The 20,633-nt window shown below is 37.3% G+C and overlaps 2 protein-coding genes across 2 annotated transcripts; one reads left to right on the top strand and one right to left on the bottom strand.

Annotated features, from left to right (window-relative positions):
• The first annotated feature begins 1,895 nt into the window (after positions 1 to 1,895).
• On the top strand, positions 1,896 to 4,855 carry LOC110625047 (30S ribosomal protein 2, chloroplastic). Its single transcript, XM_021770543.2, has 4 exons — positions 1,896 to 2,323; positions 3,196 to 3,297; positions 3,422 to 3,721; positions 4,546 to 4,855. The coding sequence occupies exons 1-4, from the start codon at positions 1,991 to 1,993 to the stop codon at positions 4,582 to 4,584; spliced, it is 774 nt and encodes a 257-aa protein (XP_021626235.1). The 5' UTR covers positions 1,896 to 1,990; the 3' UTR covers positions 4,585 to 4,855.
• A 686-nt stretch (positions 4,856 to 5,541) lies between these two features.
• Positions 5,542 to 7,111, bottom strand: LOC110625048 (thioredoxin-like protein Clot). Its single transcript, XM_021770545.2, has 2 exons — positions 6,865 to 7,111; positions 5,542 to 5,947 (listed from the first exon to the last, which is right to left on the bottom strand). Exons 1-2 carry the CDS (start codon positions 7,007 to 7,009, stop codon positions 5,694 to 5,696), a joined length of 399 nt encoding a protein of 132 aa, XP_021626237.1. The 5' UTR covers positions 7,010 to 7,111; the 3' UTR covers positions 5,542 to 5,693.
• Between the last annotated feature and the right edge of the window lie 13,522 nt (positions 7,112 to 20,633).

Consider the following 20,633-nt stretch of genomic DNA (forward strand, 5'->3'; position numbering starts at 1 on the left):
ACTTTTGCCAACTCTACACTGTTGGCTCTCTTTAGGGCTGTGATTAGGTTTTAAATCATATTCCTTCCTGGTTACTCCGGAGCTTAATGCAAAATTGTTACCTCCTATCTCTGATGAGGAAGTGCGTATGGCTGTCTTCAACTAGGAGGTAATAAAACACCAGGACCTAATGGTTTCTTTGGCGTTTTTTATCAGCATAATTGGTGTGTTGTGGGGTCATCTCTTTGTCGTGTTGTACATAGCTTTTATAAAACAGGTTATTTGCTTAAGGAGTTTACAAGATTAATATAGTCCTTATTCCGAAGTGCTATAATCCTATTGGAATTCACCGGTTTCAATCTATTAGCCTATGCAATTTTGTTTATAAGGTTATTTCGAAGATCATTATTAATAGGTTAAAGTCATGGATACATTCTCTCATCCCTGTAGATCAAACTGCTTTTGTCCTTAGTAGGGCTATTCAGGATAATCTTGTAATTGCTCATAAGGTATTTCATTGTCTAAAAACATCTAGAAGTCGATTGTATTCAATGGCTTTGAAACTTGACATCTATAAGGCTTATGACCAGGTGGACCGGTGCTTTTTGCATATAGTGCTTCTCAAAATGGGTTTTTCTACGTAATAGATACATATAATTTTGCTATGCATATTGACTGTTAGTTTTTCTATTTTAATTAATGATGTTCCTTCTTCTCCTTTTATCCCTTCTCAAGGTATCAGGTAAGGAGATCCTCAGTCGCCATATTTATTTTTGTTTACTCTTTCATACTTATTATCTTTAGCATATGCTTGAGGTCTCCTTCATGGCATTAAAGTATCTCGATATGCTCCAGTAATCACTGATATACTGTTTGCAGATGATCCTTTGTTGTTTGCACTAGCATCTCGAGATGAGGCGAGTGCTTTGTTGCACATATTATATCTTATACTGCTGCTACTGGTCAATCTATTAATTTTTAGAAGTTGCGTATCTTATTCAGTAATTGTACACCATTGAATTTGTGGCAGGATATTTTATCATGGTTTTCTACAAATGAGGTTGCTTCTTCTGATAGATATTTGGGCTTGTCAGTGTTGTTGGAACGATCGCATCAGCAAACTTTGGCAACAGTGGAGGATCGAATACGCTCAAAGACTTAGTCATGGAAGCATAAGCTACTATCACATGTTGGACGTGCTGCAATGCTTCCATTGATGTTGGCTGGTATCTCTACTTATTTAATGTCAGAGTGTAAACGTTATAAGAGATAATAATAAGGAATTCTCAGACTCTATATTAGAATGTGTTAACAACATCATCCCACTACAAGATCTTATTAATCGAGTATAGAAATAATAAAAAAACATATGTCCTAAGATTTTATATTCAGACTAATGAAGAGGACACCAAAGTCCTCTAAATAACATCTTTTGACTAAAATAGTCAATATTGATAAAGTATTATAAAGAGAGCCTTAAAGAAAATATTTTAATTTTATCATCTTTGATAGGAGAAGTATGAACGATGTTGAAAAGTATTAATTTGGCTTTTATTTTTGGTTTATCAACTATTATTTATGAAACAAATTTATAAATTTTGTATAATACTGTTAGATATTTTTCAGGTTCCTATCATGAAAAATGAAAATATCAGTGACATTTATATTGCATATTAGCTCCTATTTACAACAAATTTCATTTCGCTATCTTTCCTGCAACTTTTATTGCAATATTTTGCTGCATTAAACATTCTTGTAATGCAAGTTTTTTACTGTTAAATTTTTTTTTTCAGAATAAGTTAATTTTTTTTAAAATAATTATTTTTTAAAGTAGATATCAATTAAATATAAAGTTTTATAATTTCATTTTTATTTGAAAATAAAATAATTTTAAAATAAATTGTCACGTAGGATACTGAGATAATAAGATAAACCTCATCCTTCGTCCCCTCTCCCCGCCCCGCCTGTAAACCCCCTCCTCTTCCCTTTCCTCTTTGCACGAAAGCTAGATATGAAAATGACGACAATTGCATCTTTACCATCATCAATACCCACAACCTCAAAGTTGACTCTTTTAACAAACCCATCAAAACCCACTGTCCAAATCCTCAAGCAAACGAACCCTTTTCATAATTTCCCCAAGTTTACACATTTGCATATAGTTCTAAAACCCAGAGTCCTAAAGAGGTCCTTTGCAGTAGCAGAAGAGACAGCACCAGTTGCTCCGCTTGACCCTTCTTCGGAGGCTGCCAGGAGGCTGTACATTGGTAACATTCCAAGGACTCTGGATAACGAGGAGCTCAAAAAAATTGTTGAAGAACATGGTGCTGTGGAAAAAGCTGAGGTATTTGGTTATAACATGTTATTCTAATTGTTTTTTCGTAGAATAATATTATCTCAATTTGGTGGATTTTGTGTAAGAAATTATGAGTTTGGTCCTGGTGCTTTATGTTTTTGCCTTGATGTTGCTAGGATTGTGGACTGAATCTGTCAAATTGCTTTACTAATGATTTTTCTTTCTGTATTATTTTTCTGAAATATGAATTTAAAGAAAAACAGTGATTTTGAACTAATCTGTGTTCTCTCAGATGTATTTTTGTTATACTATAGATATGTTATTTTGTGGAAAAGAATTTAGGATTTTCTGTTTTGATTAATCCAAAAAATCAATGGGGTGTTATGTTTAGGAATGATAACCTAAAAATTTTGCGATTGTGTTAAAAATGTCTAATATCCAGTTCTTTGTAAATATCAAGTGCTAATTTGCTTTATGCTTTTATTTTTTCCATTAGTGGTTTAAAACCAGTAATGCTGGCAAAATTTGATAGAGATGCTTAAATGTCGTAATAAGAATGATTGGTATTTTACTTGTCCTTTGTTTATATATCTCTCGGCTACAACCTTTTTGTATGATTAGATAGAACAAATGATGCTGCTTCTCCAATTAGGTCTTAATTTGCTAGACCATTTCAATTTGTTTATATCTATGTAAGAAGAGATGCAAAGGGAAGGGATTATTATTATCATTTCAAGAATTCTAGTCATAATGGGTGAAATTTGAAGTTCCAAACCAAATTCCAACTTGACATGATAATTAGCAGGTAGTATTTCAGCGAGGATTGAGGTTCTAAATTCTGAATATATAATCTTGCCAAGATAGTCTGGTGATGAAAATTGAGATAATTCATTAATCATCTTCTCTTGTTTTCTTTATAGGTTATGTATGATAAGTACTCTGGTAGGAGCCGTCGATTTGCATTTGTAACAATGAAAACTGTTGAAGATGCAAATGCTGCAATCGAGAAACTGAATGGCACGGTAAGCTTTGTGTATATTAGAAGTACAAGAAGATATGATGTCATTGCTGATGATCGATTGCTTTGCTTCTTTAGATCGTTGCATAGCAATAGACTAACCAGATATATTTGGCTTTAATTTGCAGGAAATCGGAGGACGTGAGATTAAAGTAAACATTACAGAGAAACCTTTGCTATCAATTGATCTGTCCCTTCTCCAGGTTGAGGAATCTCAATTCATTGACAGTCCTCATAAAGTTTATGTTGGAAATCTTGCTAAAACAGTAACAACAGAAATGCTCAAGAACTTCTTTTCTGAGAAGGGAAAGGTTCTTAGTGCAAAAGTTTCAAGAGTTCCAGGGACCTCAAAATCTAGTGGATACGGGTTTGTTACATTCTCTTCGGATGAGGACGTAGAAGCTGCCATCTCATCTTTAAATAATTCTGTAAGTTTTTGCTGAGAGAGGTTAAATAGACGATTAAGCATGGAAATCTGTACACATGCACTCATATTCAGTTTGATAAATAAACTTGCAGTCATGCTTTCTTGTTTTTGCCATGGATTCATGCATGCTTCTCATTTTCACACACTTTGTCTTTTGATTTCTGTCAAATTGTGTTAGGAGACCCAGCCTCAACAAGATCCAGCTACAAGTGACAGCTAATGCTGCCACGTGTTGCTGCTAGGTTTCAATTGTCATTTTCTCAAGTTGTTAATTGTTGTCGTATTTTCAAGAGTATATTTTCAAGAGTCATGTAATTAGTGATTAAGCTATGTTCTTAGTAGTTAACCCATGATGTAAATAGTGTAAGTTAATGTTGCTTTTCCTTGGTGAAAAGAAGGAGATCCTTCATGTTGCTTAGTGATTCCCTGTTTTTAGGAGATGCTTATGTCTCCCTCTTATATTTAAGTGCAAAATCTCGATAAAAAGATTGAGAAAATTTTTCAAAATTTTTTGAGTATTTCAACTCAAGAGTTCAGCTTCTCTCTAGAGCATGTTCCATTGCAACCATAGGTTGCACAAAGAAAATTTCGTCATCAGAAAATTCCAGCAATATATCCATAACTCGATCCATTTTTAAGACCCTAACAAATTGCCATGTGTATTTTTCTTCCATAATATGCATTTTCCTTGTAGCATTTATGTGAATTAGTAGCTTCATCTACTGGCTGTTCACACATGGAGATGTTTGCTCACTTCTTTTCTTGTTGTCTATTTTGGTTATCATTCAGCTATTTCATTTCTCTGATGCTAAATTCTCATTGCAGTTGCTGGAAGGCCAACAAATTCGCGTAAACAAGACCTAATTTAGTTTGTAGCAACCTGGACATGGAGAACAGAGTACTTTGTGTCCATCACATTGAAATTTAAGGCAGTCTTTTGCTAATTAAATCTTTAGAAATGTACATTTCTCTGGTGACCATTATCATATGTTCTGTTTGTATCCTAGTTCTGTCATTGTTTTTGGCCAAAGTTCATTGCTTGAAAGCAAATTCACGCTTTAGAAAGTTGGAGCCTGAGAACTGGCTCTTATGTTTATAATGATGCTTCAAAATGAGGTAAACTATTCAAACTTTAGGGAGACTTAGCCTGTTTATGTGGGTTTTTGAGTTTAAATTAGTTGATTTGAGCTTAGTGAATCATGAACATGCCTGGTGTGGTTGGTGAAAAAAGCAGTTTTTTTTTTTGGCAAAGAAAAAACAGTTTGGTGAATTCCTAAGTTTTTTCGACATCAATTGACAATTGATACGTATTGGAAGGAACTCAGGATTTGAGTTGCAAGTTCATGCTTGATTATTTCTGCATTTAGCCGCATAAACAGTGCTCTTATCCCAAGTTCTCATCAATGAAATGATATGTTTTTAGTTTTCACATGTAATTACCATTTCAAAACAAAAGACATTAATACAGTTACAGTAAGAAATGCTTGCATGTTCTTCCCATCTTCTATATAGGAATTTAAGCACTTAGCTATTTGTGAGTTGCTCAAATTCAACTCAAAATAATAAATGCGAGTCGAGGTCAAGTAAGCATGACAAGTTGGTGACTCTGAGTTCATGCTCGATTGCTTTCACTGAAAGCACAGGCTACTAGCAAAAGCAAGATGCTTCTAAAGCTAGAATCCTCACTAAGCTTCTGTTTTTTCCCAAGTAATGAATTTTCTCAAACATCCCCTCTTATAACAAAGAGAGAACATTCTAGAATATCTCTAGCTGAGCAAGTAGTTTCGTTTTGCATTTTGAAATCGTCAACATAGTACCATCTTCACAGTCCAATAAGCTATAATCCATTGAAATATATCAGATTCATACATCTTTGATGCTTAAACTCAACATTATTAGCAAGCTTTGCTTACGAAACAGGCAAACAGTTCTACAGTATATAAGATTTCCAACTATCTTAGAGGAAGGATGACTTATTTGCTAGAAACAAGGGCATCAATTTTGTCCTCGAGGTGTGCTTCATAGTCCTCAAGGCGACCTTTGATTGCATCATTCTCCCAGCTGACTAGTGTAGGAACTCCAGTGAGCTTGAACTTTGAGTCCACCCTCCATGGATGCTGAGGATTTCTCCAGGTTGGTCTATCCCCAACATAAGCTCGCAGGAGTACAATGTTATCTGATGATGCTTCCAGCTTCTTGTTAATGACAGGTTCAGCTCTTACACAGTCTGGATAGAGATGTAAAAAGACAACAGATAATTTACATATTGCAATGAGTTCACCATTGTTGAGATCTTCAAACCAAGCACACTTAACAAAGCACAGAAATTTCATATTGCTTTCACGTCCTTCGAAAATGAAAATGCACTTCATTGATAAGATAACATCATGAAAGGGACTGTAGTGAAGTGAAAAGATCGAATCAAACAACATAGACTTACAACTAAAACATTAAACCATTGTTCATATCTCGAATCAAAACAAAGAACCAGGAAGGATCTACATTGTAAGGGGATTATAGTTTCACCAAACACACTTAGGTATCAACCTTGCAGCAATTTCATATCAACAGGCATCAATGAGCTTTAGCTCCGTGGTACTACAGCTTGGTCCAGAGTTCAGTGAAGTCCAAATGAATAAAGAAAGAAGGGTGCACACACCACATGCCATTCCAAATAAATATGCTTATTTCAACAATTGCACCACCTGCAGTTCGAACAGTTGCAGATACATCACACAGAGCACAAACTTCCACCTTGAAAGCAATTTCAAGAGGAATCTTAACTATCATTCCCCCTTTCAATTCCATTTGCTTCAACAGTGAGAGCAATCATCCAAGCAATTAGGGCACCAACTTATAAAATACCATCAATTCTTTAAACTCTATTCAAAGAAAACTCTATCTCACGAGCTTTTTTGCCCCTTTCAAGGGGCATAAACAAACAAACACCCATAAACATACAACACAGAATTATAGCTCAGTGAAGAGTATAACAAATAAATCCCAGCACAAAAGCAAAACCCATATAAAAAAAATTCAAAAGAAATAACTTTGACAGAAGTTATAATAATGAGTGATCTTTTTGATCCATTATGAACTAAAAGAGATATATTTTTTCCGCTATCAAAATAGGGAAGAACATACCGGGGCACCAGCTGAGATTAGTAGATGGGTCATTATCTGCCAAGAAAAGGATCAAATTAGCTTTGTTTTGTGGTGCCTCCGATTTGAACTTCTCAAACACGCCGTCGAAGGTTGATACGGTGGCATCCAGCAACTTCAGAGGCATTTTCTCGGTTTCGCAAAAGAAGGATAGATTAGTGAGAGGGAAAATGTACCTCAGCAGAAAATGAAGGCAAGAGATAAGAGAATGGGTCGTCGAAATGTCCGATATGCCATTCCGTGTGGAATTTATTTGTATTTATGCTACATTTGTTCCATAAAAAATTATTTTGCAAGAATTTTTTTTATATTTTTTTATATTTACAGTATTTAGAAAAAAAATTAATTAATAAAAAATATTTTATTGATTAAAATAAAAATTAAATTATTAACTAAAAAATTAAGTTGGAGATTTGTTGATACTTATTATGACATGGAGTTCACGCTTCACTAAAATATACCTAAATATAATTAGGTTCTAAGTCTTTAAAATAAGCTAATAAGTGATGCTTTATTATTAATAATAATTACTCTCTATTTTATAATTTTTATCTATTTTTTAAATTTTTTCTAGACTATAGTAATATATAAATTAAATATTATAATTTAATTTAATTTTATCTTATTTTTTAAAAAAATTTCTAAAATATCTCTTAATATTTAATAAAACTTAATATATTTAAGATGGTTATAATTGGACAATTAATAAAAAAAAATTATATTTCTTCACATGTGTGATGTTGTTGAAATTATATTGATGACGTGGCTGGAATGAAATTGTGTTGTGGTTGGCTAGAACTTGCAAGAGAGGAAACGTGAGGTGGTAGTGGGTGCCCACGACAACACTCCAGTGTTCAAGTCAGTATTTTGAAGAACAGAGAGAATGCAATAGATTATTTCAAATTTGAGTAGTGTTAGAGATAATATATCTTTGTCTTTGTAATTCTCTTCCTTTTATATTGTAAGAGGCAGAGATAAGTATGATATCTTTCTGATAATTCGATGGTAATGTGGCCGTCTGCTTGATATAGGACATCATCAGCCAACAAGTGGAAATACCATGATTACAGGATAATAGAGATATGTTGGATTGTCCTTGACAATGGTAACCTCGTGTCGAGGCTCACCTTGATGAGGGAAGGGTAAGTCTTTTGGTGATGACCCGTGTGTTTGCGGTGTCCGGATCTTGCTTTTTCGGAATAGACTGTCTTTCCTATGTGTTTGGTCCTTGTCACGTGGCCCTACATCATAGTGACAACTTGTGGCTTTCCTTGAGGAGATGTTATGTAACATCAAATGTCCTCCCGTTAGTTTTCGATTCTTTAGATTCGACGGAGGTATCTCTTATCGATGTCTGGGGCACGTGGCTCCTCAAGGTTAGTTTCTAGTTGCTCATGTCGTTTCGCCTAACTAGCCTTTCCATAATCACTGTTATGTTTATCATGCCGCATTTAAAACTCACTGTCAAAATCGTCCTATAAAAGCCCTTTATCTTCTTCAAATATTACTTTTGTTTTCTGTAATTTTTTAGAGAGATTTACTCCACAGCTTCCTTCCCACTTCTATTCCTTACAGTCTCACTTTTCTTACGATAATTTAGTTTTCCTTTTTCTTTAACATGAACAAGAACACTTCTTCTTCCCTTAGCAGGATTTCTGTCTCTAGTTCCTCTCCTGATGGCCCCATCCAAGCGCCACCCTTATTGTTCCTTTGAGGGAGGCTCTAGAGAATGAGGGTGGTCTACTCAGTGATACCCAGTCTGACTTCTTGGAGCGTGACATGGATCGTTTGCACGATACTTACCGTATTCCTCGAGAGTCTTTCTGAAATTTTGCTCCTTTTTCCTATTTCCGTGCTAATGACTTGATCCCTATCGAAGACACTATCATTGTCTTCGAAAAGCAGTTGAAAGCTGGCCTTCGCTTCCCCCTAGACCCTTTCTTCGTGGAGGTCCTCCGGTTTCACAAGCTTTTTATTGCCCAACTTCATCCCAATGGCTAGAGAATCTTGATGGCTTTTCAGTTTGTATATCTTAACAATCACATTGAACCTAGTGTAGCACTTTTCTTCTAGCTATACCAACTAGGTACTCATAAAAATGAGAAATTCTGGTACTTTAGTAGTTGAAAGCACTTGAACATTTTTTACCGGATGCCTTCTTATTTGAAGTAGTGAAAGAATAAATTTTTTGACCTCCATCATCAGATGCCGGGGGGTTTTGGGCATCTTCAAACCAGTTGACATTATTGGGTGGAGTTGAAAAGGGATGGGGTTCATCCGAGGAGAGAGCAGGACGAAACTTTAGCCTTTTTCCTAGCAATGGCTAAAGTCCTAAAGAAAATTGACATTGCCCAAGCAATGAGGAACACCATTTTATCCTAGCAGAGTCATCTACCGGCAAACCAAATCTGCGATTCTCACTTGCCCAATTTTTGCAGCCTTTCTGCAAGCATTCCCCTGGCTCGGGATTAGGGTACTTCTCTTTCTCTCTTTTTTATTTTTTGAACTGCTTTTCTTACTTACTTTTTCTTTTATTTGTAGATATGGTCAGGACAACCAGATTCACCGAGGCAGTACGTACTGCTTGTAAGGGCAAGACTGTTGCTGTTGGGGTTTCTAGTACTCCTGCTAAGCGTGCTCGCTCTTCAAAAATGGTGATTGTACTTCCTCCTCATGGTCCCCAACCTACGGCCGAGGAGTTGACACCCTTTCAGCTTAAATCTTTAGCCCCAGGTGCTTCTGCTTCTGTCCCAGCTCCTGAACTCTCTGTTGTTGTCCCTTCTCCCTTTGTTCCTGCCTTTACGAGCATGGAGGTCGAGTCTTCTTGGTCTACAGGCATTCAGCGCTTGGCCTTGGCACTAAACCGGGCGCCCTCACTCCTTGATGACCCTTCTCTAGGTCTCCTGCTAATCAAAAGCTCCCTAAGGCCCCTAGATCGTCGCCACTTTAATGAGATTGAGATGAAAGAGTTGTTTGTTAACGCCATTCATTCTGCACTTGAGGGTCCCTATATGGCCAAAGAGTGTTTTAAAGCCTTAAGTTGGGAGTTTGATGCGACTCATAGGGGGCTCTTGACTGAGGAATGTTCAAGCTTGAAGGCCCAAGTTGCCGAAGTTGAAGGCACTATGAAGGAGACCCTGGAGTCAGTGGACAAGCTTCAGGCTGATCTTGACGCTGCCCTTACTTCTAACTTGGGCCTTGAGGGTCAGGCTAAAGCTGTCAAGGATCAAGTGGCCCTATTGTAGTGCTAGGCCTTAGAGCTGCAAGCTCAAATTGAGGAGGCATGGGCTGCCTTTACCAAGGTTGCTAAGCTCGAGGTGGAACTTAAGGAGACAGTGGCCCAGGGTAGGGAGATGTTTATTCAAGGCCAGGATTCAGTGAGGAATGAGTTGATGAAGTGTTTTCCTTTTAAGAATTTCTCCTGGATAGATGACATCCTTTCTAAGGAAGAAAATGAGGGTGAAGAAGAGCATTTTGAAGATACTCTCACCGAAGAGGAGCGTGATGAAGATGTTGCCTCCAATCGAAATTGGGCAGATGAGAATTTCTCCTGTTAATGTAATAGATGTTGAAAATATCAATATAATGGAGACTTGGGCAGATGAGCCTAATGACCTTGCCCTTTTGTAACTTTTTATAATTTTAATGAGAATATTTTGCCCTTATTTTCGTTAAGCGTTTATACTTTCTGCAAATAACCTCTTTTGAAAAATTTGCTCAAAGGGCTACCACCCGTCCATGACGGTTGGTCACGGGTCTGTCTTGTGGCCATGAAATAAGAGACTTAGTGAATTTTCAGAATGGGACAAACACCCGGACATAAGGTACAGCTAATGCCCGCCCTATGGCCTGGGCATGAACTGCCTTAGGATTTTTCTATGCTAGTCTATTATCCAACCATAATCTCATCGATTTCCTACCTCATGGCCTTGATTAGTAGGTTCGACGCTTAAGTGGTCTGGCAGAAACTGCCTTGTGACCTTGTATGTGAAAACTGTCTTGTGACCTTAATTCGTGGGACCAATACTCGAGCAGTCTGGTGGAAATTGCCTAGCAAAAACTACCTTGTGGCCTTAATTCGTCGAACCAACGCTCGAATGGTTTGGAGGAAACCGCCTCGTGATCTATCCAGGCAAAAACTGCCTTGTGGCCTTGATTCGTGGGACCAACGCCTGAGTGGTCTAGTGGAAACCGCCTTGTGACTTAGCTTTGCGAAAACTGTCTTGTGACCTTGATTCATGGGACCAATGCTCGAATGGTCTAGCGAAAATTGCCTTATGACTTGGCCTGATGAAAACTGCTTTGTGGCCTTGATTTGTGGGACCAATGCTCGAGTGGTCTGGCAAAAATCGCCTTGTGACCTAGCTTGATGAAAACTGCCTTGTGGTCTTGATTTGTAGGACCAATGCCCAGTGGTCTAGCAAAAACCGCCTTGTGACCTAGCCTGGCAAAAACTTCATTGTGGCCTTGATTCATGGGACCAACGCCTGAGTTAATCTATTGTTCATTTTCACCAAATAACATAACATATGAAAATATCTTGTTAATTTTGTTATTAAAAGAATATCCTCCATTTAAATATGAGAATGGAAGCATTCGGTTCCCTCAAATGGCTGACAAAATGTAAAAAATACCAGAACTCCCATGAGATTTTGGCCGGACGACTCCCATGGGAGAATGTTTTCTAAGATATCTAAAAGTTTCCTACCAACCCGATAATTATGTTTGTAATCTGCGTACTTTTTCTACCCCTTGCCGCATCTTTTTTTTTATCATATGTATAACTCCTACGGGTTCTCTATCAGAAGTTGTCTTAGGGGTTGTTTGCTTGGGTTCAGATCTCTTTTCTTCTTTTTCCTTTCTTCTGAATTTTCAAAGGATGACATCCCTTATCAGTATTTCAATCTCGTGCTTTAGTGTCGGTTCCCTCAAACCGTCTTCTCGGGATTGAGTTTGGGCAGCCACTTGATTTCTTTATCATTTTTCCTGATCCACATTAAGACATGAGTTTATTAGTCATTTAGCCGAGTGTAATTCTTATACTTACTCTGTTCATCCTTGTAACGACCCGGAAGCCGATACCCCTCTGTAACGGCCCGAACCGCCACCGGCGCTAGGATCCAGATCGGCTTAAGGCCGCCGGGACCCGTAGCAAGCCAACATACATACTATTACCGGGTAAAATCCCATGCATGATCAAAAACTTTAATATAAAAACTTAGACATAAAACCTGAAATCTGAACATACACCAAGCTTGATCCGTATGCTACAACGTAACTATGAACATAAACCTTCCCATGCTAGAGCCCTCATCAAATGCTCTAACTGGGTCAACATTACATACATCAAGCCTGGTTCTCATCTCAACATAAAAACATTACATAACCATGCATCAACAGGGATTAACCAATCTATAGGGCCAAGCACACTCTAATCCAAAAACATTTACTCTACTATCAGTTACATACATTATCTTCTATTACATTACATCATCTTATATTGCATGTCCACTTCTAGAACTACTAAACTGAAACATAAACAAAGCCTTAACTCTTGAGACTTCCCGATCAACTTCAAACCTGCAACACTGGGGTTAGGGGAGAGGGGTGAGCTAAAAAGCCCAGTGAGTAGAAACATAGAAAACAGTTCATTAATTACATGCTCTCATGAAATGCGTCATAACACAAAGAAATCACATAACTGTCTCTGGTCCGTCTCGGGGCTCATGCTATTCCCCACGGAATGTTTTTAGAGAGTTCCTTTTTTGCTAGCATCCTTTACTCTCAAGGATCGGACATGACTTCAAAAATCCCTCTGTCGGTGCCCGGCTCCCCCAAAGGAGCTCGCATAGGCCTGTAACATACATGACAGGGTGCCCAGTCCACAGAGAGCTCACAAGGACTTTCCTACATGTACTTGTCCGGCTCTCAAAGGACTTACCCAAGACTCAATGACAGATATGGGCTATTGAAGTCGCCTTGGTCCAAACCTTCCTCCATCAACATCAAATAATGCAATGCGCCACCTTCGTGAACTAGTGCAAACAACCTACTACATATAATCATGATGCATGAACATGCTTCGGGCATTAGATTTCGTACATAAAAGATTAAGTTTAGTTCTACTCACCTCCTGGCAGACGCTGACTGACTCTGCAACTGCTAGCTCTACTGGCCTCCTCGGTCCCTCGGGTCCGATCCTACACAGGTGGACTCGAATGAGGTGCCAAACACATTCTAAATAACTCATAAACATCTCCCCAAAAACCCTCTAAAACATCACTTAAACATGCATAGAAAACAACCTTGAAAAGGCGGGACAGGGCACTTTCGGCGGCACCTTTGGCGGCCGAACCCTCCCTCCAGAGACGAAACTCGGGCACCTTCGGCGGCACCTTCGGCGGCCGAAAGTCCCACTCCAGAGACGAAAGTCAGGCACTTTCGGCGGCCGAATCCTTCCTTCGGCGGCCGAAAGTCCGCTTTCAAGCCAAAACTCAACTTTCGGGGGCAAGGTTAGGCGGCCAAACTATGCATTCAAAGGCAGGTTCGGCGGCCGAAGCCACTTTCGGCGGCCGAACCTGAGTTCTTCCCAGAAGGGCAGAACTCAGCTTCTCATGCATTCAAGCCTCCCAAACCTTTCAAACACCCAAAAACAAGCACTCAACCTTACCAAAACATGCATAAACCCTTAACCATGCACAAAGGAGCTTAATAGCTAGATTAAACTCCAAAACACACATCAAAACATACATAGATAGCTTATGACCCACATAGGCCAAAACCATCAAAACAACCCAAATCCTCACATACTCTTTCCCAATCATGCATACACTCTCCCACATGCATAACCTAGCCTAAACATTCAACATAGCATCATATAAACATACATTGGGCATAAAATCCACATAAATCCTAACATGCATATCTACCCATATACTACCATTAAAACCTCATAGAACCTCATTAAAACACAAGGAAAGCAAAGATCCTCACTTACCTCTTGAAGATCGAGGGTTTGTGTGACCCGAACCTTGGAGATGTGGAGGAAACTAGCTCCGGGGTCTCCAAGCTCCAAATCTTTGATCCAAGCTTAAAACTCTTCAAAATAACCATGGAACTCATGAAAACATGAAGGAGATGAAGAAAGAACATGAAAATGACCAAGGGAGGACAAAACTCACCTGAGCTCAAGAATGGGGAGAAAACTCGTGTAACGACCCGGAAACCGGACCGCTACCGGCGCTAGGATTCAGGTCGGCTTAAGGCCGCCAGAACCCGTAGCAAGCCAAACATACATCCTGTGAACCTGTTTAATCCCATACATGGTCAACAACATCCATAAAAATTAAAACTTTTCTTTCATTCAAACATTTCTTTGCCAAGCCTAGCCTGTGCATGCACAAACATAACATAAACCTCTCATTGGAGTCCTCATCAAATACTCCAATGAGGTAACATAACATAACATAGGCTTGGATTACATAGGCATCATAAAAACATTATATCTCATACAAGACCATGTGTACAGGGAATACAACAGACTCTAGTCAAGCACATTATTAAACTTACATTACATTACATCTCATACTTTTACATTACAAACAAACCATGTCCACAGCTAAGCTATTACATAAACTTCTCTTACTCTGCTGACTTCTCTATCTACTCTGCACCTGCAAGACTGGGGTTAGGGGAGAGGGGGTGAGCTATAAAGCCCAATGAGCAGAAACTAAAAACATTTGCTTTAATTCCTCCATTTTTAGGTATATTATTATTCATTTTATTATTATTATTATTATTCATTTTATTATTATTATTATTATTATTTATTTAACCTTTTCTTTTTCTTATTCATGCTTTCATGAAATGCAACACATCACAGCTAATCACATAAAGGATGGTATTGTCACCATTAGTCCTCAACATCTCCAAATGCCAGGGGCGTAGAATGGGCCTCACTGGTCTTTCTCTTACATAACATAACATTCTAAAGTGCCAGGGGCGTAGAATGGGCCTCGCTGGTCTTTCTCTTACATAGTGCCAGGGGCGTAGAATGGGCCTCGCTGGTCTTCCATAACATATCATCATAACATAACATCAGAGGACTATGGATCACCCAACAACCATCCACATCAACATCAATTTATGCAATGCAACATATTCGTGAATTCTAATGCAAACATCCTGAAATATTGCATGGCATAATGATGCATGGGCAATGCTTTATGATTCATTCATTTATTCATTTACTTTACTTTAAAACTTAAGGGGTTGTTCCACTCACCTGGTGACTGAAGCCTTAACAACGAACTCTGAACGACTATCTCACAACCGGGGGTCTCGGTTCCTCGGGTCCGAACCTACACAGGTGGACTCAAATGAGGCACCAAACAACAAGAACATAACTCTAAACATACCCTCAAAAACCTCCTAAAAACACCTCAAAACACTCCTAGGAAGCATGCAAGAAAAGGCTGGACAGGGCACTTTCGGCGGCACCTTCGGCGGCCGGAAGTCCCTCCAGAGCCGAAAGTCAGGCAGGTTCGGCGGCACCTTCGGCGGCCGAAACTCCCAGACAGAGACGAAACTCATGCATGTTCGGCGGCACCTTCGGCGGCCGAAAGTCTCGGACAGAGCCGAAACTCCCACTTTCGGGGGCAGGCTTCGGCAGCCTAAAGCTGCCTCCCAAGCTGGTTCGGCGGCCGAAAGTGCTTTCGGCTGCCGAACCTAGTTTCTGCAAAAGGGCAGAAACTTGGTTCTTCATGCCCATTTCAACCCCCTACACAACCAATCATGCATAATCCTATTCTTAAACATGCATACTCAAGCATACAAGCTCCTAGGGGCCTCAAACTAACTTAAACCCCAACTACAACACACAAGCAAGCTACATTGCTCAAGAACATGCACATCAAACCCATAAACATAACATAAACTTCCACAAGCCTACTCATGCATTTCTACCCCATAGATCTACTTAAAACTTACTTAAAACATATAAGGAGCTTAAGATCGGCTCTTACCTCTTGAAGATCGAGAGGGAGACGACCTAAACTTGGAGATCCACGAAAATGAGCTCCTGGGTTCCCAAAGCTCCAAAACTTGTTTCAAAAGTTCAAAACCTTCAATGCAAGCTTAAAACTCAAGAAAAATGGTGGGGATTTGAAGGAAGAACACTAGATTGGGGAGAGGGAGGTCGGAAGCTAGCTGTGGCCGAAAATGGGAGAAAGCTCGCCCATTTCAGCTAAGTGCCCCTTTTTATATTGGCTGGCCAGACCACGTTCGGGGGCCGAAAGTGCCTCCGCACGCATGCCATGTTCGGCGGCCGAACTTGACTTTCGGCGGCCGAACCTGGGTTTTCCTCCAAAGACTTTTCATGCAAAAACTCATTTAATTTTTCATACTTAAAACCATGAAATGCTTTAAAACATTTTATGAAAACATGTTTCTACCCTACTAGAGGCTTCCGACATCCGAGATTCCACAGGACGGTAGGAATTCCGATACCAGAGTCTAGCCGGGTATTACAACTCGCCCATTTTCGGTCTGAGGCCTTTTATAGGCGACCGGCTGAGCCACATTCGGCGGCCAAACCAGCACCCTAAAGTCCCCCATGTTCGGCGGCCGAACTTGAGGTTCGGCAGCCGAACCTGGTTTCTGCCCAACTCGACTTTCGGAAGCCAAAAGTCCATCCGAAACCATCCCATGTTCGGCGGCCGAACATCACCTTCGGCGGCCGAACCTGGGTTCTTCCTCCTTGGCCTTTTCTCTTCAAAACTCAATTTTCTTTCAATTAAAACCTTTAAAATCATTTGAAAATATTTTTAGAAAACACATTTTACCCCTCTAGAAGCCTCTGGCATCTTCAGAAATCCAGATTCCAATGGAGATTCCGCCGGAAGGCAAGAATCCCGATGCCGGATTCTAGCCGGGTATTACAATCCTTCTTTCGCAAGATGGGGTAGCTCCTGTGATCTCCTTAATGGGCTCGTCTCTCGGGCTTTTAACTTTGCTTCTGATTTGCCCTCTTGTCTTCTTTCAGTGTTTGGACCTTATCATCTAACCTTATATACTTCTAGGCCTTGTCTATTAACTGTTGGTACGTCGCGGCTGGATTTTTAATTAAGAAATCCATGAATTTGATATTGCGGGTTCCTTTCTTTAACGCCTCACATGCTATCTCATAATTTAACTCTTTCACCTGTATGGCTTTAGCATTGAAACGAGATATAAAACTCCTTAGAGATTCATCCTCTCCCTGGCGGACCTTCCATAGATCAGAGAAAAGTTTTTTGGGAGGTATGCAAGTAATAAATCTGGATTTGAATATCATAGCAAACTGTGTAAAGTTTTGAATTACACCTGGACTTAGGTGTTGGTATCATTTCTGAGCTAAACACGTGAGTGTTGATAGAAGCACTCGGTATAACACAAAGTCATTGACATCCTGAAACTGCATGGTCGTCCTGAAACTGCATGATCGTCCTGAAGATGGCCAGATTGCTTCTGGAGTCTGCCATTTTGTTGTACTTGTCTAAGTTACGCAGTTTGAACTTGGTGGGAAAAGTTTATGCTAATATCTCTTTTTAAAGAGGCGATACACCATTTAGACTAAAATCCTCTTCATGTTCCTTTTGGTATCTTTGTACAGCCCGTACTAACTTCCAATCCACTCCTTTTGGAGCTTCATCCAATTCATCTTCAGATTCAACCTTTCTTTTGGGCCTCAATTTGGCCACTTTTGTTTGGGCCCTTAAGATGTCTATAGAGGCTTCATTCCTTCTTTTAGGGTCCATCTTTAATGCCTCTTCCCGAGTCTTATACTATCTGAGTGTAGCCTGCAGCCTTTGGATATATTGGAGTATCTGTTCGTTGTTTAAATTATTGAGGTATGCTTCGTTAACCACTAAGGGCGTGTTTTCTCTGTTGTCCAATGTAGAGGAAACGATGACTCCCTCATTGGTAGCAATGTTTATAGCAGCTCTAGGACTACCAACAATTTTGAGAATGAAGGAAGAGAGAAGGAATAGGAAATTGATCGTAATCTAAATGAATAAAGGGGATTCAATGGATCTTTCGGCAACAGAACAAAATAATGTTGCTGAGATTAGATTAATGATGTGGTCGGAATGAAACTGTACTGTGATTGGCTAGAACCTGCAAGAAAGGAAATGTGAGGCGGTAGTGGATGCACACGGCAGCCACTCCAACACTTAATTTAGTATCTTGAAGAATATAGAGAATGTAATGAATTATTTAGAACTTGAGTAGTATTAGAGATAATATTCTTTTATCTCTATGATTCTCCTCCTTTTATACTGGAAGAGATAGAGATAAGTATGATATTTTTTGATAATTCAGTAATAATATAGTCGTCTGCTTGATATGGAATATCATCAGCTAACAGGTGGAAATCACACGATTACAAGCGTAATAGAGATACATTGAGCTGTCCTTGATAACAGTAATCCTAGAGGAAAGGACAGTCTTTTAGTAATGACCCGTGTGTTTGCGGTATTCAAATTTTATTTTTTTGAGATAGACCATCTTTTCTATATGTCTAGTCCTTACTGCATAGCTCTATATTGTAATGATAACTCGTGACTTTCCTTGGAAAGATGTTATGCAATATCTGTGTGAAAAAGTAAAAAGTAAAGTGAAGGAGGAGTGATGGCTAATGTTTTATTTTTTTAAAAGAATATGAATTTTTAATAATAATAATAATAATAATTTTCGTGATATAAATTTTATCTATTTTATTTTTTATATATTAAAAAAATAATTTTTTATTAATTTTTTAAATATATCAATTTTAAAAATATTAAATTTTATTAAATACTAAAAAATGTCTTTATAAATTTATTAGAAATAAAATAAAAATAAATAAGATTATAATAATTATTTTGCATGGTATTATAGTATAAAAAATAATTTTAAAATAATTAAAAAATAAAAAATAAATAAAAATTATAAAAGAGAGGAAGTAATAAATAAATAAATATCTACACTGTGTTATATGCACTAATATATATATATATATATATAGTCAAAATTTTGTCAATATTCATTCATTAGTATGGGTATTTCATTTTCTATTTCTCTTAATGTAAAATCTATATGAATTTATTTACCTATATAAATATTAAATATTATAAAAACTAAATCATTAAATAAGTCCATTCTATATAATTGAGTTACAATAAGAAAATAAATATGCTAATGTCGAGTAAAAAATAATTAATAAACATAATAGTAATACATAAAAAGCCCCATCATAAATTTAAAAATACAAAAAAAAAAAACAAAGTAAAAGTATTATTAAAAATAAATCTATTAAATTTTTTTTATATCATTATCAAATTTCAAAAATTATAACAAAATATTATTTAGAGATAATCAAATAAAAATAAAGAAAAAGCAAAGAGAGAGTTTAATAGAAGAGGTAAAAGGAAAGTGCTATGAAGTTTCTTTCCAATAACCTGGGTACCTGCCTCTGGTCAGACTTTGCAGAGTCCTGGAAATCTGGAATTTCTTTCCTTGCACATCAAACTTCCAATTCTCATCTCTCTCTCTCTCTCTCTTCTCTATAAATACACAGATTTGTTCTCACCTTCAGCTTCATCAAAAACTCCCTTTCTGAGCTAACATCACTGGTCCTCAAGCCCAAGAAAATGGTTCACTTGTCATCTGTTTTATTTAGTTGCTTTCTTCCTTCATCTTCTTCTTCTTCTTCTTCCCGAGTTGCAGATGATGCAGTACAAGTCTCCAGCATGAAAGCTCCTAATGCAGAAAATAAACCCAAAAGCAAATCAAAATCATCAACTGCTCCTATTGTGGTTTCTTACTTCCCTATCAACTCCTACTTGTCAAGGTTATAGTCTAGATATTTGGAGCACTCACCATGGAGCTTGTGAAAATTGGAGGATGAAAGGGAAAATAGCATTAATTTTTTATTCATGAAAATTCATTCTGATTTTGGGATTTCATCATATTCACAGTAGAATATACAAGATAAATTCGTTTCTATTTATTTGTTATTATTTTTCATAAATAATATTTGATATTTATTTGAACAACATAGACAGCCTGGTCAAGAAATAAAGCTATACAAAAAGGAAGCATCGAACAAAATAGTCGTCCTAAATGATACTAGCTATGTCTTAATTTGAACAACATAGACCAATTCCAAATTCATTGGAAAGTTACAAGCTCCTACGTAGACTACTATAAAAATGGATTTCAGATCATAACTGAAAATTAATGTTTTATACACTTAAATTGTAATACTAAATTAATAATAACAATTTGAAATTTACTGTTATAATATAGAACTATAATTTTTTTTTATAATAAGGTATTCCACTGAATTAACGTGGCATTCTTCACAAACTTGTTTGTTTGGTTGCTTTCTATTCTTATTATTATCACCCTTGTCATTGTCCGCTAGAATTAAATGGTATTCATTTCGAATTAAAAAAAAATATTAAATTAAATTAATTTAAAATTTTATTTTAATATTTTATTTATTTTCATTTGATTTAATTTTTAATTTAAAAAATTTTAATTATTTAAATTTAATTTGATTTTAATTAAAAAAAATAAAAAAATAAAAAATTATTAACAATACAAATCGATAAATCAAACTCAATTCAATCGAATTAAATTGATTTGATTTAATTTAATTTTTGATTAAAATTAATTTATTTTAATTTTTATAAATATTAAAATTTTAATTTTAAATTTAATTTTAA

Source organism: Manihot esculenta, chromosome 10 (assembly GCF_001659605.2).
Source record: "Manihot esculenta cultivar AM560-2 chromosome 10, M.esculenta_v8, whole genome shotgun sequence".
Lineage (NCBI taxonomy): Eukaryota > Viridiplantae > Streptophyta > Magnoliopsida > Malpighiales > Euphorbiaceae > Manihot > Manihot esculenta.

Coding starts and splice junctions, on each gene's coding strand:
- LOC110625047 (XM_021770543.2), top strand. CDS start 1,991: ATGAAAATGACGACAATTGCATCTTTACCATCATCAATACCCACAACC. Junction 2,324..3,195: donor GTGCTGTGGAAAAAGCTGAG/GTATTTGGTTAT, acceptor TTTTCTTTATAG/GTTATGTATGATAAGTACTC. Junction 3,722..4,545: donor TCTCATCTTTAAATAATTCT/GTAAGTTTTTGC, acceptor TTCTCATTGCAG/TTGCTGGAAGGCCAACAAAT.
- LOC110625048 (XM_021770545.2), bottom strand. CDS start 7,009: ATGCCTCTGAAGTTGCTGGATGCCACCGTATCAACCTTCGACGGCGTG. Junction 5,948..6,864: donor TAATCTCAGCTGGTGCCCCG/GTATGTTCTTCC, acceptor ATCTCTATCCAG/ACTGTGTAAGAGCTGAACCT.